Source organism: Canis lupus, chromosome 6 (genome assembly GCF_048164855.1).
Source record: "Canis lupus baileyi chromosome 6, mCanLup2.hap1, whole genome shotgun sequence".
NCBI lineage: Eukaryota > Metazoa > Chordata > Mammalia > Carnivora > Canidae > Canis > Canis lupus.
The window spans coordinates 51,629,733-51,655,984 of record NC_132843.1 but is presented as its reverse complement, the minus strand read 5'-3'; the positions used below and the strand labels follow the sequence as shown (position 1 = coordinate 51,655,984).

Below are 26,252 nucleotides of genomic sequence, written 5' to 3'. Positions count from 1 at the left end.
ATGCAGGGGTTTACTGGGGGAAGGGAGCAGAGGGAGGGAAGGTCCTGAGTGATGAGGGGGCAAACACACTGTCCTCTCAGGTGAAGGCTTCTAAGGGGTGTGAAGCCATTTGCTTTAATAATCTATTCACAGGGTTGGTCTTTCTCCAGAGAGTTTCTTTCATTTGTATGTTCCTTACATTTTCCTAGAATTCCACCTTAAAACAAACTGGATGGACTTATGGCCAGGATCTCCACGCCGAAAAGTTTTGCTTAAACGATGACACACTGCAGTTGGAGCCTGCTCACCCACATCTGGAAGCCACATGTCAGCGGCAGCTGTATAAAACGGTCAGCCCAGCAAACCTAGGGTGACACTTTTTGCCAGAAGCCCAGGCAGCATGGACCTCACTCCGCTATGGGTGCTTCTGCCACTGGTCACCGTGGCCTGGGGCCAGTACGGAGACTATGGGTACCCATATCAGCAGTACCATGACTATAGCGACGACGGGTGGGTGAATCTGAACCGGCAGGGCTTCAGCTACCAGTGTCCCCACGGGCAGGTGGTGGTGGCCGTGAGGAGCATCTTCAACAAGAAAGAAGGCTCGGACAGACAGTGGAACTATGCCTGCATGCCCACGCCGCAGAACCTCGGGGAGCCCACGGAGTGCTGGTGGGAAGAAATCAACAGAGCTGGGATGGAGTGGTAAGGGCAGCCTGCACTCTGGGGGGGGGGGGGGAGGGGGAGGGGGCATCCCAGCATATCCCTCACCCTGGGCGGGGGGGGGGGGGGGGTCTGCTTGACCCCAGCCTCTAAAGACTAGACCAGGAACTCATTCTCTCGAGGGCAGGGCTGCTGCCCAGTAGCCCACATTACAGGACAGAAATCCAGGATCTGCAGTGCCCATGGCAGATGGGCTCCTCTGTGGCTCTGCTCCTTCCAGAAGCGGCCCTCCTCTCAATTTGGTCCAGGGACTACCATGGGTCTGTGAAATGTTTTCTAGGCTGCAAAATGATAGGTACAGAAATGAAAAGTTTTTAAGACACTTTATAGCAATTTTAACATTGTTGTAATGTCCAGAAGGCATTCTCGTTTTGTAGTAATTTACTTTTACTGTTTTACAAAAGTATTGGTCCACAATAGTTTGGGGACAATAAATGACTAGACCTACCTCACTACAGACAGTTTGAGAAGTGTGGTTTTTGAAAACAAGTGAATGGAGGAGAGCGGGCAAAGAAATTCAGGCAAAGAGAAGTGAAATTAAATACCTCTCTGCTGCGCTGGTAAAATGTGCTCTCTCAGTCATAAGCACCAAAGTCCTTCTCTCTGTCTGAATTTAAAGTGGGTTTCACTGCCAGAAAATAGTTTACTAAAGACTTTTAGGGAGAAGCGCTGTTCTCGCTCGACTGGGCTCTGCCGCAGTCAATGGCATGGAAATGATCCAAGCCTGTGCTTTGCTGTGGGGTGTGACAGTCTCAGCCCCAGTAGTTGGTCAGGAGCCCATCCCAGTACTACTGACTGCTAGGTTGGCTATTCATGCAGCCTGGATGGGGAGCAGGACCCCTGGGGGGGGGAAGGTGGATCCTGGGGGTGACAGGCTCTGGGGGAGCCAGGTCCAGGGAGGAAGAAGCCCAGCTAGCAAGGTAGGCTGCTGCGGTGCTATCTGTAGAGCAGGACTCTATGAGGATTCCTGCAGGCATGTGGTAGAAAGAGCTTTGGGGTGGTCAAACTCTGGGGGATCACACGATCAGCAGACAGAACCATGATGAGACACTGAGAGGAAAAGACACTGACACGTGTGTGGAGGAGCCAGGCAAAAGAGGGGACTTCGGAGTAGTCAAAACAGCTGCCATTTATTGAGTGCTTACCCTGAGCTAGCACTATGCTGATGCTTTATATGGATTACCTCATTAATGCTCAAAACAAATCTAAGTCATTTTATTGGTAGACAAACTATGCTCTAGAGACCCAAGTGTTTCCTCAGCTAGAAAGTGATAAAGCCAGGATTTGGATCTAGTGAATTTACTCCAAAGTGTGTGCTCTTGGCCACAGTGATGAGCTACTTGAGAGCCTGCTGCTCCCACCTAATGCGGGCTATCAGCCCATCCAGGGGCCAGGACTGGACCCAGGGAAGTTCTTCATCCTGGGAGGATGGGATCTGCAAGGTCACAGTGGAAGCCCAGCCCTGGAGGACTAGGCCTCTGGTGAGCAGATTTAATTATCCAAAACTCCTTCTGATAGGTGGCCAGCTCAGAGTCCAGCCTTGTCTCAAAGATTCCCACTGCCAGACCCATTGCCTGGCATGGAGCACAGGACCAACCTAGGTATACTGTCTGCCCTGTCCTCTCATCTATGGGTCATTATATGGGTGGGGTCCCTTTCTAATGTCCCTTTTTAGAGCCATATAGTAAAGCAGCACTCAGAGTTGATTTCTTAACCCCAAAGGAAGAGCCCTGGGCTCTGAGTCAGAAGGACTGGATTCAGATCCAGTTTCCAAGACTATGTGATCTTGCACCAGGGATTCAACTCTCTAGGCTCCCATCTCATCTGGAAAATGAGTGATCATACTACATGATCTCAGAAGAATCCACAACTCCAATACCCCATGCTCTGTTTGGCCCTGAAAATGCACTTGGATTTTTCTTGCATTCTGTTGATCTTTGTGTTTATCCCTGCTAGGGAGAGAAGGCAAATGATGTTTAGTTTTAAACTTGCCAACTTGCATCTGGTTTGTCATTAACTCCCAGACTATTTGAAGAAAAGCAAAAAAGGAAGGGAGTGGACATAACATGATTTTGTTTGGCCAATGAGAGTCTAGTGAGAGGCTGACAAGTAAGATCACTCTTCTACCTCTGCCTCCACATTTTGGGCTATGCTGACTCAAACAATTTTCTTTCCCCCTTTCCACCCTCTGTTGCCTCCTACTCTGCTAATCACAGAGTAAAAAACTGTACAAACATGAAAAACAGCTCCTTTACAGTAAAACTCAACTGCCCCAGGTCTGATACCAATTACCCCAGAAGCATTTATTTCAATGATTATTGCTTTGAGTTTAGACTTCAGTCTCAGTGAAAAATCTGGAAGAAAAGAATTTGCTCATAGGCTGAGGGATAGTTACACTTCCCATGGGCTGCAAGTTTTCAATCTGCCCTGAGAGAAGAGTTGTTGATAGTTTTGTGAATTTGGCTGCTTCATATAAATGAATCAGCTTGCAGGTTTATTTTAAGAGGGAGGAGGAGTCTCAACACAGATTTGACAACAATACATAGGATCTACTAAAGACATTTGCTAACTGAAGCACAGATTTAAAAGTGCTCCACAGGGCACCTGGGTGAAACTCAGACTCTTGGCTGCAACTCAGGACATGATCTCAGGGTCCTCGGATTGAGCCCCGCCTCAGGCTCTGTGTTCAGCATGGCGTCTGCTTCAGATTCTCCACTCTCCCTCCCATTCAGTCTCCCCCTCTCTCAAACAAATAAATAATATCTTTGAAAATAAAGAAATGAAAGGTGGTGCTCCAAGCATAGCTGAGTGGCTCATAACACTATTGTTTGCTATAATTTCTCTGTAGAAAAGTACCTCTTCAGGTGCCAGATTTGAGTGTGCATGCTGGCTCCCCTACTAATGACCACCAAGAGGCTTTAACTGAGTCCTAAGAGTGGCACTTTGCCATTTCAGAGCATGCCTAGGCTGTTCTCAGGGAATCTTCTCTAACTTGGCATGGCACAGGCTATAGGACATGTAGATACTATGTGGAACAAAATGAAGCTGGAATTTTTTAGTGAGGATGAGCTGTCATGTGGTAGAAGGAACTCTGGTCTTAGAATCAGGAAATCTTGATTCATAGCTCCTGTTTCTATCATCTCTTAGCCCTGTGGTCCTGAGGATTTGATTTGTCATTCTGGAGAAAGGAAGGTGTGGCACCCACCTCACAATAGGGGATATCACTGTGTGCTTATGGGAAAAATGTATAAAGGAACTCTAAATCTCAATGTAAACAAATGCACGTCACAGGCAGTCAATACAAGTTTAGTGAATCTGGAATTTGATGAGGCTGGTTTTGAGCAAGGCAGATTTACATGGAGCCTGAATTCAAAGTAACAACATTCTGTGTATTGGTACTTGCTTTCTTACTGCCTCCCTTCTACCCTGGCCCTGGGCTTCAAAAGATCTCAGGAAGGTATTTTTAAATGGTAGCTTCTATTAGAGCTGACGAACCCTGGGAAATACTCTATGCAGCATCAAATAAGACAAAGTCCCATTTGTGAAGCCTGTTTTGAAGAAGACAAATAATATACAAATACAAATCAGCTAATGACAAGTGCGCTACAGCAAATATATATCAGGTTGGGAGTAGAGGGTGGGAAATGTGGGTTTCCCATGGTAAACTGAGAAAGACTCTCTGAGGAGGAGGATGCCGTATGTTCTGAGTGCTCAGAACCACAAATCGGGGCGAGGAGGATTGCTCTGTATTATACAGAGCCCTCGTCTCCAGGAGAGTCAGATTATGGAAAACTGAGCTCCTGCCCACTATTCTCAGTCTCAGATTGACCTTGATGCTAACACAGCTCTGTTGGACAGTTTTCCTTTCTTCTCTTCTCCATCATGTGGCTTGTCTTTGGTGAGTTCTTTTGCTCACTCATTTACTACCAAATGCTTATTATCACAATTTTGCCAGACTCCAGGAACATGAAGATGAATGACATACAGTCAATGCCCTTGAGTTATTCCTAGTCTAATCTTAGCTTGTGCTTACTGGGACAGTCCTCTAGAAAGGATTCCAGACCAAGTATAGTACCAAGTATAGAGTAGGTTCCAATGAGTATTTGTTGGGAGATTTGATGAACATTCTAAAACCCTGTGACTATGTCATAAATGCCTTAGAGCAACTCAAAGGATTATTCTGGGGAAAATAGAATTAATAGGAATCAAGCTTTACTCTAAAATAATGAATCTCTCTTGGTGGAATTTAAGCCCTCATCAAGCTGGATTGTGGGAGATATTTGGGGGAGTAAAGAAGGCTGTGCCATACAGTCTCCCCAGCACAGAGAGCTCTTTTCCTATCTCTGCGTTTGGTTGGAAACTGGCTAAAAGGACTGGAGCACATTGCATGTTTGTGGAACTGGGAGGAAAGAAACCAGCACAACTCACCCACCCATTTGATGTGACTATGAAAGCTTAACCAAGATTACACTGCTTTACACCATTCTACACCAGACTCATCACTGTAAGAGTTTGAACTTTTTATAAATTTGGACCCAAACCAGTAGAGATTGGAGGGAAAGATGAAAACTCCATAAGAGTTCACCAACAAAACCATACATGTGCAAACTTTCCAGTCACAGCCTCCATCATTTGGCCTGACCAATGACTCTTGACCCAATGAAGGATGTAGGAGACGGGAAAAAAGCCTGGCTAGAGGATGGGCCAGAAGCAAAGGACGTTCTTGGAGCAACTCCCTGATTGCTCATGTACAAAGCTTTGGCCTCAGAAAAATGCGTTTGGATCCTGCTCTTCCAGTTTCCATGTCGGCCAAGAGTTTGGCGGGTGTCCTTTTTCATTCATTCCTTGCAGTGACTTAGATGAGGTTCCACACAGTGTGGTAAGGATAGGGTGGGGACAGAACTTGGGTCTGCTGCTTTCTCAACAATAGCTCTTCCCCTATTCCCTGTTGTTTCCTCGTTTTGTTGCTGCAGACACAGGAAAGGGTTTCTGTCTTTGCTTTCCAGGTGACAGCCTAGAGATAAGCCACTTTCAGAAGACTACCCTCTCAAAGAAGGTCCTTGAATATTGTCAGGAAAAGATAACTAACTGCTTTGTAATTTGCCCTCTAGAAAGTTTCTTCTGGCAGGTGGAGCAGGGCCAACAATGATCCAGTTTATAAAACAAAATTTAGCCTTCAGCTTTCAAAGAGATGGATGGTGAGAGAGAAAATATGCCTTCTGAATTGAGGAATAGACAGCCTCTGAAGCAGGGCCCCCAAAAACTCAGACTCCAAGGGGATGTTCTTAGGGAGTCCACACCCACGGCTCCACTAGGGTTTGTCACAATCCACCCAGAAGCCTGCAGTCTTGGGTCCATACTCTTGTGGGGTGGTTCAGGAGCATAGAGCAGGCACTGAGAAGTGAAGCAGAGCCTTTGGTGTGTCTTCACCACTAGTCACTTTTTAAAAATTGAGTTTGAACTACTTCAGCAATTCCAGCCCTCTCCTTTTCCCCCATCCCCCTCATGTTCACAGCAGTCCTCACCCCTGTTCCCATGTTTGTTATCCCAAAGCTGCAGCTTGTGGCCAAATGTCTAAGTGAGTCTTGTCAAATAAGGTGCTTTTACAAAAAGGTGATGGAAAAGGACAGGAAGTGAGAGGAGGAAAGCCCATAGCTCTATTCATGTCTCACCCTTAGCCTAAGCAGGCTTTGCTCCTAAGGGAGAAGGTGGATGTGGGGAGATCATCACTCACTCTTGGGGAAGTCTCAGGGCCCTTTCTGGATCTGAGTTATAGGCTTTTCAATGTCAACCTTGCCTCTGGTGATAAAAGACTTCTGACCAGTTATCCATTCATTCTTTCTTCTGTTAAACATCTGCTAGACACTGTCAGGCACTGTGTAGAATTCAAACTGAAGATTGAATGATCTTTCCCCTTAAGGAATTTACCATCCACTAAAGTATCTATACTATAAAGTGGGTGTGCATCAGCAACAAAGACAGCCAACCTCTCTGAGCTTTGTTTTAGGGAAACAGTAGCTCAGGGCCTGCATTGGAGTCCACTAGATTTCTTCTGACTGAAGGACTGGGGAGCCAAGGTAGCTTTGGCCAAGTATGCACAAAATTGTAGAGTGGATGCAATGAAATACGATGACAATAATAAATAGCTTATTAATCATCAAAAACATCAATAATAAATAATTTATTAAGCACCAGAATGTATATGCATTGTCTTATTTGGTCTTCATAAAACCATTTAAAAGTATGTGCCCATTTTACAAGTGAGAAAACTGAGGCTAACAGAGGGTATGAAGCCTGCCCAAGGTGACACAGCCAGAAGTGACTAGAGCACCAGTCCTACAGCATAGCCCATACTCTTAGCCCTTCTGCTTTACTAATCCCCACATGAGTGTACCCTCAAAAAAAATCTAATTCTGGAAGAATTAATTTCATTGTGTTGGCCTCATGCACTATGAAACTCCAATGCATGCTTGCTTTACCAAAACGTGAAGACTGTGGGACAGGAGTTAGGTGAAGAGAGCTCTGCTTGGTTTTCTAACTTTCACCAGATGTTCTCAGGCCCTGGGCCTCTAGTATCCAAATAATCTTCACAGGGCAGCATTATCTGAGGTGGTGTGTGAGGGAGTGACACACACTACCCGTATAGGATTGTGGGGCCAGCTGCCTGGCTGACAGCTGGCGGAGAATTCACGGAACTTGGATTGCCTTCAAACTGGTACACCATGAAACAGGTCAGCTTATCTTGCTACACTTATTTTTACTTAAGAGAACTTACCACCCTGGGAACACTGTCCCCTGTGGTGATGAGAGTGCACAGGACAGACCAAAACAATGAAACAACAGCCACCAGGAAACCACAGGCTTACTGAGTTTCTGAAAGGGCTATTTTAGAGGAAGCCAGAATTGTAGTGATGGTGAGAAGGAAGATCACAGAAGCATCATTTACAACTTTGAGTGCTTTCTATTGAAAAGCTCTCACACTGCTAGAATTAGGATATAATAGACTATCTTGGACTATCCACTATCCCAGACCCAAGCATTCCATTCCAATCATGTGGCTTCCAAAATATGCCAAATGTTTTCCAAAGTGGCACTTCTCCAGATGAGATGTGAGTAATGGTAGAGAAGGAAAGCTAGCACGTCAGGGCCATAGGTCTCAATGCACACTTTAATCTTAATTTTAATCTGAATTCCTGATCTCCTATATCTGAGGTCTCTAGGGTCCATTAGAACCTCTTCCAAGTCCCAGGGACAGGCAACTCAGGCTAATCTGCAAGGCTGGCCAAGCACCAAGCCCATCCCTCAGTTCCTTCAACACAGAAGCACTGTGATTAATACAGAAGAGTAGCCAGGCACAAGTTTGTTGAGTGGATGAACAAATAAATGCATGCATATTTGAATGTAGGTATGCGTGAATGAATAAACGAATAATAAATGAGCAAAAAGGACAGATGTTTTCTGATCAGAGTCATGAAATGTATTTAATATCTAGTTTCATCAGATCCACAAGATCATTTCTACCTATTTCTACCTATAGAATAGAAAAAACACAAAACCAGTCACCACCAATGGCTTTATAGTTTGTGTGTCAGCAAGGTCCCTCTCACCTATCAGCACAGCGTACTTTTTCTTACTTTATATGTTATATTTTCTGGAAACTTATCTGTACTTGGAAAACGGGGTTGTGTTCCAGTAGCTATCAAGCTATACATAGACAATCTCCTGGTCTGCTCACTTATGAGAGGGAAAATGATCAGTGTCTGGGTGGATAGGAAATGCAGAGAACCTGATGGACTAAAGACTTATTTTGGAAGGATTTGTGAAAGACCCCACCTTATGTAGGAGCCCACTGTGGTAGAGTGGAGAACAGCATCCTCATCATCCAACAGAAAGTGGCAGCCTTCAGGCACCAGTGGGATATGGGGTACGGGTGGGAGAAAGCCAATGCTTAGTTAGGAAGGTGCTGTGAAGATAAAAGGCAGCTGCAGCCCAGCTAGAAAGAAAGAATGATAATGCATGTGGCCTCAGGGAGGGTCTGTGGACCAGAGAGGAAGAGTTACCTTCTTGGGAGAATTAGAAAGATCATCTAAGAAAGGTGAAAGACCCCTGGAGGGAGTTTGATAAGGTCAGTTGGCCTCTCACTACCCTGTAAGGAATGCCTCCATATGCCAGGACCCACTGTGGGCACTGGGGGTAAATCCAAGCAAAACCTGCCCTAACCACAGAGATCTTACAGTCATGAGAACCTGAGGATGTGGTCCCAGTGTCCCTCTGCATGGCCCTGGACAATGTGTTGCACCCATCTGGGCTTTGTAGCTATGTGGGGCTAGAGTGAACAAGTGTCCTATGCTAAGTCCCAAGGGTCTATTTGCTCTTTTTTTTTTTTAAGATTTTATTTATTTATTCATGAGAGAGAGAGAGAGAGAGAGAGAGGCAGAGACACAGGCAGAGGAAGAAGCAGACTCCATGCAGGGAGCCCGATGTGGGACTCAATCCCAGGACCCCAGGATCACACCCTGGGCCGAATGCAGGCGCTAAACCACTGAGCGACACAGGGATCCCCCCTCTATTTGCTCTTGAGCAAAAGAAATGTTGTTTGAAGTTCATCCATTCATTGTGTGTATCTTTGTCTTCTTTTTATTTTAAATGCAAGTAAAATAAATTGTGTTCTCTTTTAAGTGCCATAAATAATACAATCTTGCATTTGTGAAAATCTAGATGCTTCTATACCCATCCATTTATGCTTTCTTCTATCAATTCATAGAAGTCTATCAGGAGCAGTGCTCCCCAATTTCCTTCAGCTCAAATATTCTGAATCATTTGAATTTTAATGGTCAGCATATATTATTTCTACAAATATGATGAAGTCTTTATTATTTGCATTAAAATAGGATAAATTGGGGTGCCTGCCTGGCCCATTCGGTTAAGCTTCCGACTCTTGATTTCAGCACAGGTCATGATCCCAGGGTCCTGAGATCGAGCCCTGTGTCATGACTAGGAGTGAAACCTGCTTAAGTTCTCTCTCTCTCTCCCTCTACTGCTCCCTCCCACCTCTCTCTCTCCCTTCCTCTTGAAAAAAAAGTAATAAATTGTCAAGGATCTAGGTCAGTTGAAGCATGGCCTGGCTCAGTAGCTGTGGGACCTGGAGTTTTCGGCATCCTTGTCGTTAGTTCACTTGGAATGGTTCTCTTCTCTTCAGGTACCAGACATGTTCCAACAACGGGCTGGTGGCAGGGTTCCAGAGCCGCTACTTCGAATCTGTGCTGGATCGGGAGTGGCAGTTTTACTGCTGTCGCTACAGCAAGAGATGTCCATATTCCTGCTGGTGAGCCTGGTAGCCAAATACAACTCCTAAAGACTCCTGGGGCTGAGGGAGAGTTTGGGGGGGTTCTCTGGTCCATGTTTCTGACTTCAGATAAGCCTGGGTTGTCATGAACAAGCTTGGAAAGCAGCATGCAGCTGATAGAAGGAAATGAGTGTATAAAATTAATGAAAAGGCTAGAATAATAATCATACTGGGATAGACCTCACAGCTCATCAACCCAATACATCTATACCCCTCTTTTGGCAGGAAAGAAACAAACAGAACAGTAGAACAAGGAAGTCACTTATCCAAAGATACCCAGCTATTTTATGGGGTTTCACCTCTAGAGCTGAGATCTATGGACTCCTATTACAGTGCTCTTTCTCTCATCACATCCAAGGCTGCGGGGGACCTGTTTGGGAATCTATTTTTTTCTTGTCACAGGTCAGAGTGGCAAATGTAGTATATAATTATACACCAAAGAGGCTAGTGTTTTCTAGATCAATTGGTAATTCCAGTTGGTATAATTTTGTTCCTTTCCTGCTCCCTGGGCTGATGCCAAATATTCCCTGATCTAGCTTTCAAACTGACTAGGAGAATATGTGTATATTTATTTACCCTGATAACTTCCACTGGGTGCTGACAACACAACTTATCCAAAGTTCTTCAGTCTAAAAACAAGCCAGGCATTTCTGCCTTGGACAAAGGGATCTAAAAGTGTCAACATTTGAAGCTTGGCTCACTCAAGTGATTTATCTCTCTGCAGTGTGATGCTTAAAAGGGGAGCTTTGCGGGTTATGTTTTCTTCTGCCACCAGACAGTGTTACTCCACAGACGCCCACACAGGGCACAATGGCTCTAGGCATAGGCAACTCCAAAAGCTAACATTTTTCTGTCTAAAGTAATGATGAATAATAAATTCAGAGCTCAAAGCCAGTCAATATCAGTAGCCGTATGATGGAGCAGGGGCTTGCTCCAGCTCTCCAAAGATGCCCCCATAAAGCAGTTCTCATCCTACCATGGCAGGTGAGCAGGGGTGGCTAGGATATTAGGATAGAACTATGATAGATACTGAAGCAAAGACCTAAAGCCTGCACGTGGTGGGGTGGAGTGGAAGAAGCACCAATGGGGCAACAATGAACTTGAGCTCTTGCCTCTATATTGACAGGTCCCCTCTCCTTAAGTCCACCACTTAAAATGATGGCCAACCTCTTTTGGGTCTCTGAGATTTTTAAGAAATCTGATGAATGCTGTAGATCTTGTCTTCAGAAAAAATAAAATGCACCTCAGCATATTCAAACAAAAGTTTACACAGCATTTCCAGGAGCCTTCAAACTCCCTGAAGGCCACCAAAAGATCTTTGAGGTTCTTTTGAGCCCTAAAAATTCCTTGACTCCAAAGGTGCCTTTGCAAAAGGCAATACAGATGCCCATAACTGTTTTCAAAGAGAAGATGAAGGTCTTAAAGATGACTGGGCCCCACAGAGTCGAAGAGAAGGTAGGAGCCTGCCCCCTGGGACATGAGAGGCATGGCTTTCCCCAATCTTCCCATCCCCAGGCTGCTAACAGAAAGTGCCCCCCCCCCCATCTGCCTCCCTTGTTGCAAGGCATTAAAAACCAGTTAAAATGTAAATAAATTATTTGAAAGAGTAAACAGTTAATCCATTACTACATTAGCAAGACTTCCCCTCGGGCTCCAAAGGAATACATCAGGGTTGTGGTACACTGTGTGATCCAGAGGAGCATGTTCAGGAGAGAAGGGATAAAGAGAAGTCAGCCCCGAGCTACTGTGGTAGAGAGGATGGACAGCCTAAGGACAGTAGGGAATTCCAAGTGTGTGTGGGGGTCCTGTTTTCTGCCCCTCATGGATGCCCACTATAGCACTTAGTGGATTACATTTGAACTGGAAGATACATATGTCCCCAGGGCCCAATGTAATCCTTGGAACATAGTATCTGCTTGATAATTATTGAGTGCATATTTGAATAAATGATTCCGAATGGCATGCAGAATAAGGTGAAGAGGCCCAGAAAATATAATTTACTTACTTAACTCTAAAAGTTTGTGTTTTTTTTTTAAATCTGGTTTTAAATCCAACTTTCCCATCCTTACCTAAGAATGTAAGCTCTTTACAAGCAAAGATCTTTGTATTAATATATTCCAAGCCCTTAACTAATGCCAAGCACTTATTAGGCACTCAACATTTGTTGAATGAATGAATATCTTTGGCCTACTTTCTAATTCTGCGAAGATAAAATGAGATAATATATGTCTGGTATTGCCACTGGCTTTGATCACACAGAATGGACCTGTGCCCTTCAACCTTCTCAGCTGCAGTGTAGACCCAGTCTCCTGACTAACTGAAGGGTCTTTCAAAGGCTGACTCTACCCAAGGTCATGACAGTCAGGGGTGGGATCACCCATCAGGAAGCAGAACTAGTGACTGGAGCTGGTTGTGCAGAGAAACAAGAGATGTCCACTTAGACAGTGTAACCGGGGGTGATGGGCTCTTTGCTCTCCAGGCAAGGGAGAAAGGACCTGGGACACCTGCAGGTCACATCACTGTAAGGACCGACTTCTCTGCCAAAATAGGTGGGAGAGTCTGCCCCTCTAGTGGTCACACAGTCACTGGCTGGCCACCTAGCTTCTGGCCAAATAGAGCAGCAACAAGAAGTGGACGTAGGACCCAAGGCTTTTGATGATAAGGCAGGCAAGAAACTGAGGCTCACTCATTTTGGAAAAATTGTCAAACAGCAGTGGTGGGGGTGAATGGAGGTAAGGGTGGGATAAAGGAGAAATATCTAATCTTCCCAGGGTCTGGAAGATACTCTATGCAGTCTGTGATCTGCATCACTATCCTGAGCATTGTTGCTTGAAGTTTACCCTGTTTCTTTGAATGCTGAGACCCAAAGACATCCAGGTCTCTATGTCTCAAAATTCCACTAATTTTCTAATGATGCTCCAGATTTCCATTGGTCATTTGGGAGCCGGTTCCAGGCTCCTCCTGCTCCCCACAAGTATTGGATGTCCTTCCTCTCACACACTTTAGAAATGACTTCTCAAGTTCTCTTAGATGCAGCTCACCAATTGCTAAGATGTTAAGAATTTCATGAACATGGAGATGCACATGTATGAACAAAGTCCTGAGGTTAAAAATGAAAAAAAGGAAGATGAGCAACATGTCTTCAGTTGCCCAAGACATTCAGGGCCCTATGGCAAAACTGACCCTTAGCCTTGGTCTACAATAGCCTACCCCCTCCCTCACCTGACTCTACCACCCAGACATGTCACTGATGGCCAGCAGAATCCATGGGGGAAAAGAGGAGAGAATTACTCAGAAAGATACAGCAAGTCAACTTGGAAGTATGTCCCTCTGAGCAAGGTTTTGTTTATCTGCATCTATTTCTGACTTCGTGGTGTTAGAGCTGAGAGCCACTGCGGTTGTCCAAGGAAATGGTACTTTTTCAAAGGGAAGCTTGGAGAAGCAGCAGAATGAGATTGCAGTATGCACCGTGGTATGCAGTTCATGACTCACTATCCCACTGGGGTATCTAGACATTTTAGTGGCATCCTTAAATTGCCTGAGTCATGACGTTATATGTCCTTCTAAACTACATGAAGCGACTAGAGCAGAAATTAGGTCTTATTTCTTCAGCATCTCAGCATATTGCCTGGCACAATATAGACCCTTAATAAATTTCTTGAGTGAATGTTGCAGACCCATAGGAACAGTAACAGTGGTGAAACCTGACATTGGTACGATGATGTTTTATAGTTGGAAAGGATTCTCTCACAAGCATTATTTTATTTGATCTTTCTAACAGCCCGTCAGAGTGAGAAGTGTTTTCCCACACCTTCCCACAGCGAAAACTGCTGATAACTTTCCTATTTGAAGCCTCCCCTCACATCACTTAAACTGGCTAGAATTACCTCCCAGGAACTGGACGCATGTGGGTGGGAACATTTTTCTCTCCTACTTTGAAAGCCATTTTGCAACACTGAGCCTGACCCTGTTTTGAACTAGCTAAATGAGCAACTATCATCTTTGCATTTGCAAACATTTAAGGATTTAGAAATAGCACCACTCTTGTAGGAAAAGAAAAGAAAACAAATCATCCAACCAACCCCCAAATGAGTGCAAGATTTATTTGTTCACTGGGGACCAAGGTGCCGCTCTCATTTCAGACTGTGAGGTTTCTCATTGGATTGTATGGCCTCATTGAACTTTGGCAAAAGAGTGAATTATGGATAGATTCAGACATGCTGTCATTAAACAGTCCCCACAGGATTGGATACGTATATAAATTTTACACATATTTATTTACATATGAGAATTCAAATTCTTAGTCCAGTCTTCTGCAAACCACAAACACATGTCACTGAAGAAGCCACAACCCTTGAAAGCCTGTTTATAATAATTCCCCAGTCTCCAAGCAGCTGCAGCCCCTGCCTGCCACGCACCAGTCTGTCCCCCATCAGCATGCAAGGGAGGCTGGCCAGGCACAGGCTAAGGGTTCCAGGAACCGATGGTTTTGAATTGAGCATCGATTTCCGGTTCATCTCCAGACCTGTGGCCCTTCACTAGATTCGTTGCATATAATGTTTTGACGGAAAAAAATAATGTCATTCCTCAGAATCAACATAGATGACATTTCAGTTTTCCTCCAACCTTGAGCTCCTGTGACTCTCAAATGTCACTTTCTCCGCTGCTTATCTCCCCTGAAGCTCAGGTCCTACACCAGAGAATATTTTTCTTAATTCCTAAGTAGTTCTAGTTAACAACAACAAAACCAGCCAACTAGAACATTCTCCTTCCCTGTCCCCACCCCAAAGCCTCAATCAAAGCTAATCTTTAACTCCTCATCTCATGGTTCAGATTTTAATACAAGATGGATGTTGTTTAATACAAGACTGGTCAACAAGACCAGTCCCCATGAAATCATGGCAGGGACGAGAATGATGTCATAGGCACCTCCATTGCTGTTTCTGTAACCTCCCACCCCCATTCAGGTGCCTGCTCAGCACTGTGCCCAGAGGCTGGTAAGAAGGGCAGCTTCTATGCTGGTTCCTCAAGCAAGTTAGAAGCTGTTATGACAGAGATGAAGACACTCACACTCCATTTTAGCTAGTCTACTTGCCTTTCCTGGAGTCTAGAGACAATCATTCATTCCTCCATTTATTAATTTATTTAATTGGCCAGTCAATGTGAATGGATATAAAATAAGTACAATTTATACACTTTGATTCTGTTCCCTATGATAATGATGATGATACTTTTATTTATTGAGCACCTAGCCCGTGCTCATGTGTTAGCTCTTTGCCTTCTCACACACAGAAAATATGATAGTTTCACACAGATGAGCAAACCGAGGTGCAGAAGTTGTAACTCTTTCACATTTCCAAAGTCTGTTCAAGCAAGCCTATCTGCCTCCCAACCACATGCCCTCTGCCCCATCCTGGTTCTCTCAATCCAGGGGAGAAAGTAAGACCCACAGGGGTGAAGTATCAGGTAGCAACACAGTTGATATCTGGAAGAAAACAGGAAAGAGGGGGTTATTTTAGCTGGAGTAGAGATGTTGGAGGTGGAGTTGTCCCCATCAGTGTTTAGGACCAAGATGACCATGATGTAATGTGGCTGATGAAAGCCAGCAGGAGTGGAGACAAATGTGTTTGCTGAGCAACCCCAGGCATAGACGGTGAGCTAGAAATTCAGTTCCAAGAGAGAAATTTGGAAAATTGTCAGAGGTTTTCCTCCTTCTAATTTAAGTCAGAGATATCTCTGGAACTGGTTTCCCTGTTGTGATACATATTTGAATCATTTGAAATACAAATCTCCAAAAAGCTGAAAAAAGACAGACATGAACATGCAAGGTTCTTTCTCATCCTCCCGGGGTCTAGGGTCTTTCCACAGAGGAGGGCACTTTGGTGGCTACAGAGACCTGGTCATTCAATTCCACAGGGCCAGTTCCCCAGCTCTCTGGAGGAGAAGCCAAGTGGCTGCTCCTTTGCACATGCTTTCCTTTGTACATAACTGCATTTGGGCCGTATTTTTTTTTTCATCTTTGTAAAAATAATTCAAACAAGTTCTGTTGTAGCTCCTATTCAGGATGCCATACCATTAACAAATTAGTCTAACCTAAAATATACCCATTCCTGCTAGTTTACCTGGAAAAGCAGTATGCAAGAGCATTGCTCATGAACAGATTCTGTTTATTAAAAAAAAAAAAAAATCCTCACTGATTTGCCTGTCAGAGAAGGACATATTCCTTGTAGCTGGATGTAGAGTGTAGGCCAACCTCAAAATATCAATTCTACAAATGTTGAATTTCTCCTCCATGCCACTGTGAACTAGCTCATTAAGGCTTATATGCTGCCAAGTACCACTGACCTTTAAAGGAGCACACCTTACTGGTCATCATCATGAAAACAATGCTTTTATGGGATCCTGGTTTTTTTTTTTTTTTTTTTTTAGATTTTTTTAAAATTTATTCATGAGAGACACAGAGAAAGAGAGGTAGAGACAAAGGCAGAAAGAGAAGCAGGTTCCATGCAGGGAGGCTGATGTGGGACTTGATCTCGGTTCTCCAGGATCACACCCTGGGCTGAAGGCAGCGCTAAACCGCTGAGCCACCCAGGCTGCCCAGGATCCTGTTTTTTTTAAACCAAATGCTAGATATGTAGTGCTGAGAAGTAACAGGATATTAAAACAGTATATTTAAAACAAGGTGCTAATTGGGAAATGGAGAAAATATGGGCAAAAACAGAATTAGAGGTTGGACTGAACAGAAAAAGCTTCTCTCAAATGTTGTTTGAACATTTGTTGGCAGAAAATGTATTATGGGGTAAGGAAGTGTACCCCAGTAGCCACTCATGGAGAAATGAGAGGAGGTAGGATGCTTGGGTGGCTCAGTGGTTAAGCATCTGCCTTTGGCTCAGGGAGTGATCCCAGGACCAGGGATTGAGTCCCACATCAGGTTCCCTGTAAGAAGCCTGCTTCTCCCTCTCCCTACATCTCTGCCTCTCTGTCTGTGTCTCCCATGAATAAATAAATAAATAAAATCTTTTAAAAAAGGAAGTGAGAGAAGGAACACACACACACACACACACACACACACACACACACACACAGTTCTTTGTAAAGGGGTAGATACAGATCCTGATAGAAGAGCTTCAGTTATATACCCATCTCAGTCCATTGAATAAAGGCATCTTACTGATTGGCCCTTTCCTTCATCTTGCCAAGCTAGACCCTTGCTTGACTGTTGTAATTCGTCTAGGAATATATGGCGATGCTCTGCACGAAGTATGCTTTGCCAAACAGCTGCCTGGAGTGACCTAGTAATTCACAAGGAAGCTGGAACCACACAGAACTCTTCCCCACCCGCCCTCAGGAAGCTCAATGCCACTGCTTATGAAACCCTGATCTGTTGCTTCCTTGTAGCGTCTTTTAATTTCCTGACAAGTCTCTATGCCTCTGTTTCAGTGTCTAGCTTTAAAAGTTTAAATTCTGTGTTTTCTCAGAGGAGCTATTACTGGGGCTTTCATTTATTAAGGCATTTTGTGTGTGCATGATGTCATCAGGAACTAAATGGAGACACACCTATCCGGTTCTAAAACTCATATTGAAACAGTAGTTCCCTCTATGGATGGTTTTTGGGAGGTTCACTTTCTACTAATGATTTGGGCCATTTCTCCCTATTTTTAGTTGCATTAAGCAGGCATAATTTACATCAATGTCCAAATTCCTTCCCTGGCCCTCTTAATCCAAGGTTCTGTAAAATAGTCTAAACTTATCTCACAGTTTTGTAACAGAACAACAACCACCACCAAAAATCAAGTAAAACAAAACCCTAACTGGGACCAAGATGGAAATTTACCAATGAACATGCACCATGCCTTCTCCAGGGCAATCTAGAAGTGTACTGATAGCCGTCTCCCACAGAGAGGCTTCCAGACAGACTGTCCAGTTGATCTGGGGGCCTATCTCTGATCACTATCAAAAATGAACAATAGAGAGTGCCAGTTAAAATACTGGATAAATTTTTCCCTTTTGAAGCTTAAAACTTCACTATTTTTTATATGCAAGCCTTTCTTTTCCACTTTATTCCAAATTTGTTTAACTAAGCAAGTAATCTGACATCAAATCAGCAAAGACTTAAAAAATAAATATCTAGGGGCAGCCCTGGTGGCTCAATGGTTTAGCGCTGCCTTCAGCCCAGGGCCTGATCCTGGAGATCTGGGATCGAGTCCTGCATTGGGCTCCCGGCATGGAGCCTGCTTCTCGTTCTGCCTCTCTGTTTCTCAAATAAATAAATAAAATCTTTAAAAATAAATAAGTAAATAAATATCTAGACTGATTGTTTCCAAATAATTTTGCCATTGGATTTAGTTTAGTGCAGTATTGCCATATATAGATTTTTGCCTTTGAACATATAAAAATGTTTGGCAATTAGTTTTTGTACATTGAATCTCAAGAGTGCCTCAAAGTTCTAGAAAATATTTTATGTTCCCTGAAGTACAGAAAACACCTCTTACCCCATTTTTTTAAATTCTAATTTGTATTATGTACGGTCTCAACCAATGCCTCATTTTGGGATAAACTTTAGCACTTGTCAGCATCCTCATGGATCACAAATCTATGGGATCCAAGTAAGGGCCTATTAAGTCCACTTATGAGTCATTTAGCACTTACATTATAAAGAGGAAGTCCTTGTTTGGGTCTCTTTAGAAGCACAAAATAGATTTCTGAATTAGCAGAGCCTTATTTCTCTTCATGAGCACATTAAGTGAAAATACATGTAATGCATTCTGGGTTGGGCTTGGCATCCTAATGAAGCATAATTATGTCTTTTGTTTTTTAGATTTTTATTTTTATTTATTCATGAGAGACATAGAGAGAGGCAGAGACACAGACAGAGGGAGAAGCAGGCTCTATGAAGAGATCCTAATGCAGGGCTTGATCCCAGGACCCCGGATCACAACCTGAGCCAAAGGCAGAAGCTCAACCACTGAGCCACCCAGGTGCTCCAGAGCAATTATGTCTTGAGAAAAGTCCCAAAACAAGGATAATTACATCATGTGAAGAAGGAACAATTGTAAGGATAGAGAATGGGCATTCAGGGCTCTAGCTAACTCCACATTATCTTGAGCTAACCATTGATCTTGCTGCATCCAAACACTGAGATTCTCCTTGGAGAGCTTCCAGTTTATAAATCAGTCTTTTTAAGATTTCATGATAATCCTTGCAATATTAAGTTTACACAGTGGAACATCTACCATCAGCATATATACAACATACATACAATGACACAGTGAACCCAAATCAGATGAAATTACTGCCACTTACAACTGCCTTGGAGAAGCAGACAACTTTGGCAGATCCATTTCACAATGAAAGGACTATTTTGGTCCCAAAGATCCCATAATGAAAATCAGGAGATTCTAGATTTATTGCAGGTGAGCCATGGCAAACTTACTCATGTAGAGGCCTTGGATTAACTTAATCTTGGAGGGGGAAAGAAGGAAAAGGAGAAGGGGGAAGAAGAAACAAAATTGCTCCTATGATCCACACATATCTTTTCTAGATCCAGTGACAAACCTATAATGTAGCTTTCATTCTTCTATAGACCAGGAAACTGAGATTAAGTGACTCTCCCAAGGCCATTATTTATTCAGCAAATACTTACTATGTAGTAGGAACTGTTTCAGGTGCCACGAAACAATGGTGGACAAGGAAAAGACTACCTTTGTGCGGATTAAATACAACTTCATTTTTCATACACTTTAATCATAACTCACAGTAAAAAAAAACATATTAAACTATCACACCATACATACGTCATAAATACATGTATATACTACATTTGAAATGAAAATTTTACACAGATACACAAGAACTTATCTTTAGCATATGCCCTGATATTTTCTATTCTACTTTTTCTTTTTTAAAGCTCATTTGGTAATAACCAATTAAATTGATTTCATGATCCACTAATAATCATAATCCACAGTTTGGAAACATGATTCCAGCAGGCTTACATGGCATGGACTACTATTGATAGTAATTAATATTTCCTCAAGGACTGGGGAGTTATCAACATCTTGTGTAGTTTAACGACAAGAATAAGAAAGATGAGAAGCAGAAGGAAAGCACCCATCTTTTCACAGCCTGGAATGGTTTGGTGGGGGCCATCTAACTCTGGCTTGGGTATCCTGTCATATTCAAATGCCATCTCTTCTTTGTAATAATAGTGTGTTTTATCTTTTTCCTGTAAACTTTTATTCTTCTTGCATAGGCTGACCACAGAATATCCAGGCCACTATGGGGAGGAAATGGACATGATTTCCTACAATTATGACTACTATATGCGAGGAGCAACCACCACTTTCTCTGCAGTAGAAAGGTGAGCCTTCCTAGGGGCTAGGAGCTAAAGGAGGAGCCAGGGACCAGCTCCCAGCAAGGACCACATTGGCAGGAATTTCCATCCACTTTTTCCCCTAGTTTATTTCCTACTTGGTTTAGAATTAACTGAGAGTTGCCTGGGTGATGGAAGGCCATGGGAATGGAGCTATTTTCATAAACCCATTTCATGGAGCAGCTCACCTTTAGAGAGGAGGATGGGCTCCAGGCCACTCAGAGCACGAAAGCCTCAGCTTGGTCTCCTACGATGTTCTAGGCTCTGCTCCCTTCACTCGATTTCAAAGAGCACTTTTTCTGATCCAGTATCAGGAAGAGAGGGCAAAAATAGTCAAAGGAGTACCCACTGTCAAATTGGACCTCCAGGTGCCCATGCTGGTCTCTAGATAACCCCTACCTTGGGTTGCAGGGAGGGAGAAAAGAGAAGGGGAAGGGACTCCGCTTCCTTAGAAAGGAAAGGGGAGGATTTATATAACCTGAAGGCAAAACAAAATTCTTCCTTTCCTAAGCAGCTCCCCAATCCTATTCCAAACGCTCAGAACAATAGGAAGAACATGAGAACTTTCCTCCCTACTCAATAAATTCAGGTACTTTTGGTCAGGTGATAATCACTTTTACACAGTGCATGAAATCCTGAAAAGTCATAGTAAATGTTTTACAAACAGAACAAAACTTACATTAACTCATTAAATAATGGACTATGATGAATGTGAGTGTGACTTATTTTTCAGGGATATTTATGTTTTAAATGAAATGATGTCTCCCCTAACAGAAGTTAACATGGCCCAGAATTTAAAAAACAAGAACAAAACAATAGAACAAACATTAAACAGCTCTGAAAGACACATTGCATGGTGTAGACTCCTTTATGTTTATTCCTAAGACAACCCTTCATTTCTCACACGTTAATCATTTTCACTTTAGATCCATTTTTAAGCAGCTTAGTTGCCTATTTTCTAGAAGCAGAAAATTTAAAAATAAACAGGATAAATAGTACATGGAATGAAACTTTCTTCACCAGCAGGAATAGTTAAATGAAGTGGCACACATGCAAAATATATTTAAGAAAATATATTTAAGAAAAGTAAAGATTAAAAAGAAAAAAAAAGAAAGGAAAGGAAAGACTTTAGAACTCAAAACCGTGGGGGCAGCCCAGGTGGCTCAGCGGTTTAGCGCCGCCTTCCACCCAGCACATGATCCTGGGGACCCGGGCTCGAGTCCCACATCGGGCTCCCTGCATGGAGCCTGCTTCTCCCTCTGCCTGTGTCTCTGCCTCTGTGTGTGTGTGTGTGTGTGTGTGTGTGTGTCTCATTAATAAATAAATAAAAATCTTTAAAAAAAACACGTGGGAGCCTGGTGACAATTAACAGGTGTGTCACCCCTGAGGACAGACTGGATAACAGTGCAGCAGGGTGCTCAGTATTCTTAATAATGTCTCCAAGTCAATAAGAAAATAAGTTCTGCATTGGCTGGTTAAGAAGGCAGGAAATAGGGCAGCCCGGGTGGCTCAGTGGTTTAGCCCTGCCTTCAGCCCAGAGAGTCTGTCTGTGTCTCTGTCTCTCTCCTTGTCTCTCATGAATAAATAAATAAAATCTTTAGAAAAAAAAAAGAAGGCAGGAAATAATATAATAAAGCCTACTATCCAAAATTACTACTACATATATATAGTTAAAATATTGAATTCCCTTTGGCTTGAAATTTTTCAGTTATGTGGATTAACCCCAAATCTTGGAAAACAGATATCATGCCATGCATTTTTAAAAAAATGAACATAGCCATGTGATTTTTGTTGCTGTCACTAACAATCAATGGCTTAAAGATCCACAGCATGTGTTCCTTCAACTCTGCTGAAAGATACTAAGGCCATCAGCTTGGAGAAATATCCTCAGTCCAGGACCTACTGGTCAGGGACCTTCCTTCCATATGCAGATCATAGTGGGTTCCTCCTGGAATGGAGTTGCTCAGCCTGAGCACTATTGACATCTCAGGCCAGATAATTCTGTTGCCGGAGCCTGTCCTTCATTGCAGATGTTTAGTGGCTTCCCTGATCCCTATCACTAGATGGCAGTAGAATCTCCCCTCCCCCATAATTGTGACAACTAAAAACCCCCTGGGGGAGCAAAAGTGTCCCTGCTTGAAAGACACTGTCCTGGAAAGAAATCAAAGACTGAGCTTGATTGAGTCCCTTGGTTCTCTTAGGACCAAGTCTAAAATTGGCTCAGCATCAATTAACAGCCTCTTAAAAGAGTAGTGTGAATGCCTGGCTTAAGAGCCTATTTATCTGTCTGTTGGTATACAGATAAATAAGACTCATTATAGTAATGAAATTCATTTGATAAACATGCATGCCACCAATATGCTAATCTCCATCTAAAAGAAGCCATGTCCTCTGTTGACAACTGCAGGAATAAATACTAATAAATAGTTGGGCACCAAGGCTCTCAGGACTCGTACCAGGAGAAGCTCTTCCAAATCATTTTAAATAAATCACTTGGAGCAGCAGACTCAGAACTACAAACCCTGATTTAGGCTGACCAATATGTCCCATAGCTGCTGGCAAGAGGTATCTCCCAGAACTAAATGTGGTCAATCTCATGTTCCAGATCAAAGGCTGGATGGAGACCTTCTCAGTATTACCTGTTGGTTAGGATAAACTCAACTGGGAAGAAGCCTCCAGGTTGAAAGGGAGAAGGATAATTCGAAAATTAAATGACCCAGCTGTGCTTTGGAAGGATTTGCATGATCATATCTGGAATGACTCTTGATTTTTGCCCTTTGTTGGGACTTTGCAGAGGATTTCACAGCCATGTCCTCTGATAGGGTTATGGGCATGTAATTATGGAGATATTGTTGTGTAAGAGAAAGAATAAGATCTCAGGTGGACACTTGGAATCTGAAATTGTCACTTCATTGTCTTAAAGAATGTCACATGTTGCTCTAAGTCTACTTCTCCACCTAAATTATGAATCATGGTGAAGAGTAAATGAGCAAACCTGGACACCAGTGCAATGTTTTTGATATACTGAATGCACTCACAGAATAATGATTACAATTGATATATCACTGTTATATGATATTACACCAGAATAGCGCCATGAAGAGTAGGCACTCAATAAATTTTTGTTCAATAGGTGAACAAAGAACATAGGCTTGCCCTTAGCAAAGAACATTCATTGAAGTGTATCCACACCACATTTTCCAAATCTGAACAATTGTATGTACTTTCATACCCATGCCTGACCTCTAGAACTAATACGCAATTCAATTTCTGTTATGCATGAATGGCAGGCATTTTCTTTTTGACTTTATGAGGCTTTAGAGTTATTTCCCTTCACTTAGTTTCCCTACAGTAGTGTTTTCTGAAGGGAAACACATTGTGTATAATATGGAGCCTAGAATGTAGTAAGTATTCAGTAAAAAAATAAGTGAGCAAATGGGTGGCCTGTTTAAGAGAAGATTCTTTACAATGGAATGGAGACAATGTTAAATAAATGCTTTTATTTCAAGCTGTTAACCTATTTGTCCTTGAGGTACCCGTGGGACAGAGCAGTGCCAGCTGACCCTGAATGACAAATAGGACCTCCACATAGCCAGTAACCTACAATGTGCCACCTGCACAGAGGAGGGAGGTGTCTAGGACTCCAGACCTCACAGATGATTACCTGATGGTTTTCTAGAGACTTCCTACAGTACAAAGTGAGATAAGGTGTCCCTTCAGTTCCTAAATTCTCCAAAGGTTGTTCACTGCTTTTCCCTCAGCAGTGATTTTTCTCACTGGCATTGGTTTTCTGACTCTCTCCCCACAGGGATCGCCAGTGGAAGTTCATAATGTGCCGGATGACTGACTATGACTGTGAATTTGCAAATGTTTAGCTCTGCCACTTACCAAATCTGGGTGAGGGGAAGGGGGCCAGGAGACCTGAGGATGTCCACATACATCAACATCAGCTGGAGCTCCGAAGCGGTTTCTGCTGCTCTTTTCTTCTCCCTGAGTTGGTTAGTGGCTGCAGTGCCAGCTTCCTGGGCCTTTCTGACTAGTATCACACTTACAATTAAATACACAATTAAATCATGTTCCCACTTTCAACATATTCCATAGCAACCATTTTATATGACTGACAATGGCTTTCTTGCACACTGCATATACAGTGTGCATGCTCACAGCCAGAAAAAAGCCTGGTTCCTGGGCCACCTCTCACAGCTTCACTACTGCTTTTACTACCAAATGAGCTGCAGGCAGGCCTGGGGCTGAACAGTATCTATGACGAAGTTCAGTGGAGTGGAGTAAATGGCGGAAATTAAAGAAGGTGGCAATGAAGGTTCTTTGCAGGTCAGTCTATTTGAATGAAACCCAGGGTCCTCATCAAGCCTTAATGGGACATGCTTCTACTCTTCCCCTCCACATAAGCCATGCTTGCTTGGAAGTCCAAAGTGCAGAGTTCTGTGCTCCAGGAGGAAGGGGGCAGGAGGTAAAATGGAAAGATGAAAGAGTCTGGGCAGAGCTGAAAGCCTTAGCATTGGAAGAATTTCCTGAATTGAAGGAAGACTGTAGCCATACCCAGTTATGCCAGTGATGCAGAAACCAGAGAAACCTATGCAAATCTGGCTCGAGTCAGACAAGAATAAGGAAAAAGACAGAGAGAATGAGACTCCAGTTAGGAACTTGAGGGGAAAGAAAGAATGGCCAGGTTGCTTTGGGAATAGAAAAGGTTGTTTGAGTTACTGGCACCAGGAGATGTGTTCAGGACTCCTGGGAATACTGGCATATGCCCTGGTAGCCATAGAAGTTATCAGCAAACTCACCAGGATAGGTCCCAATTTTCTAGCTGGGAAAGGCTGCCCTGAGACTCTATTTCCCTTCTATGTATAATTTAGGGATATATTTTGCAGAGTTGACACTATCTTTCCTCCACCTGTGATGTCTCTGTCCCCAGCCCTTTGTACTTTCTTCATCATAAAAGGAATAAAAATGGTAATATTCACTGTGCTGCAAATGTTAAGGGTCAATTTTTGGTCTCTACCCCTCCCCTTTCCAATTATTCATCCTATCCATTAGGAAAATGTAGCTTATCATTGTGACTTGTGCCAAGCATGGTGCAAGGCATCAGGACAACAACGATGACGAGAAAAGAGTATAGTTAGCGAATCTAATAATTAAAACATAAAGTGCTAAGTGGTTTCACTAAAGACTGAACGAAGGGTAGAACCACATTTTTTGGCTTTGGATGTAACCTAATTTGCCATCAGCATACTTCGGCCCTCCTCCCACCAACATGTCACATGCATTTTTGACACTGGGAGCCCCAGTTCTCTTTATCCACACAGTTTACCTTTTGTTCCCAAATCTGTGCTGCCCTTCCCACCTCCTCTCCTCCAGTGGACCCAGGACAGCAGGTAGCCAGGCAAAACCACAGGGGCTATCTTCTTTGTCATAAACCCCATCCACATAGCCAAGAGGGTGAATCCAGGCCAGTACAGATGCATTTCCCACAGTGACATCCTTGTACTGTGAGGGAGAAGGCAGAGCTAAGGTGTCCTCTTTTGCCCTACAAGGCCATTTTTCACATTATGGCTTTGCTTTACTTCCTCCATTTCATCGTTTTCCTCTTCCTTGGTAATTTTAATTTACAGCAAGCCTTACTGTGTTATTTTTCACAAAAGGAGCCATTAATATTTTAGCAGCTACAGCACTGGTGCAGGATGGCAGCCAGGAAATGGCCTTAGCTGGGTGTGTGGAGCACAGTTGGAAGGCAGCCATGAGGAAAACAAAAGGCTGGTGAGAGGGGCTACAGGGAGGGAGGATGCTGGATGGAGGGCTGCAGCTGGGTGG

At 43.3% G+C, this 26,252-nt stretch overlaps 1 protein-coding gene across 1 annotated transcript; it reads left to right on the top strand.

The window, feature by feature from the left end:
* Positions 1-264: 264 nt before the first annotated feature.
* On the top strand, positions 265-25,416 carry DPT (dermatopontin). The gene is made up of 4 exons (XM_072830505.1): positions 265-684; positions 9,902-10,027; positions 20,301-20,408; positions 24,229-25,416. Exons 1-4 carry the CDS (start codon positions 380-382, stop codon positions 24,293-24,295), a joined length of 606 nt encoding a protein of 201 aa, XP_072686606.1. The 5' UTR covers positions 265-379; the 3' UTR covers positions 24,296-25,416.
* The last annotated feature ends 836 nt before the right edge of the window (positions 25,417-26,252 follow it).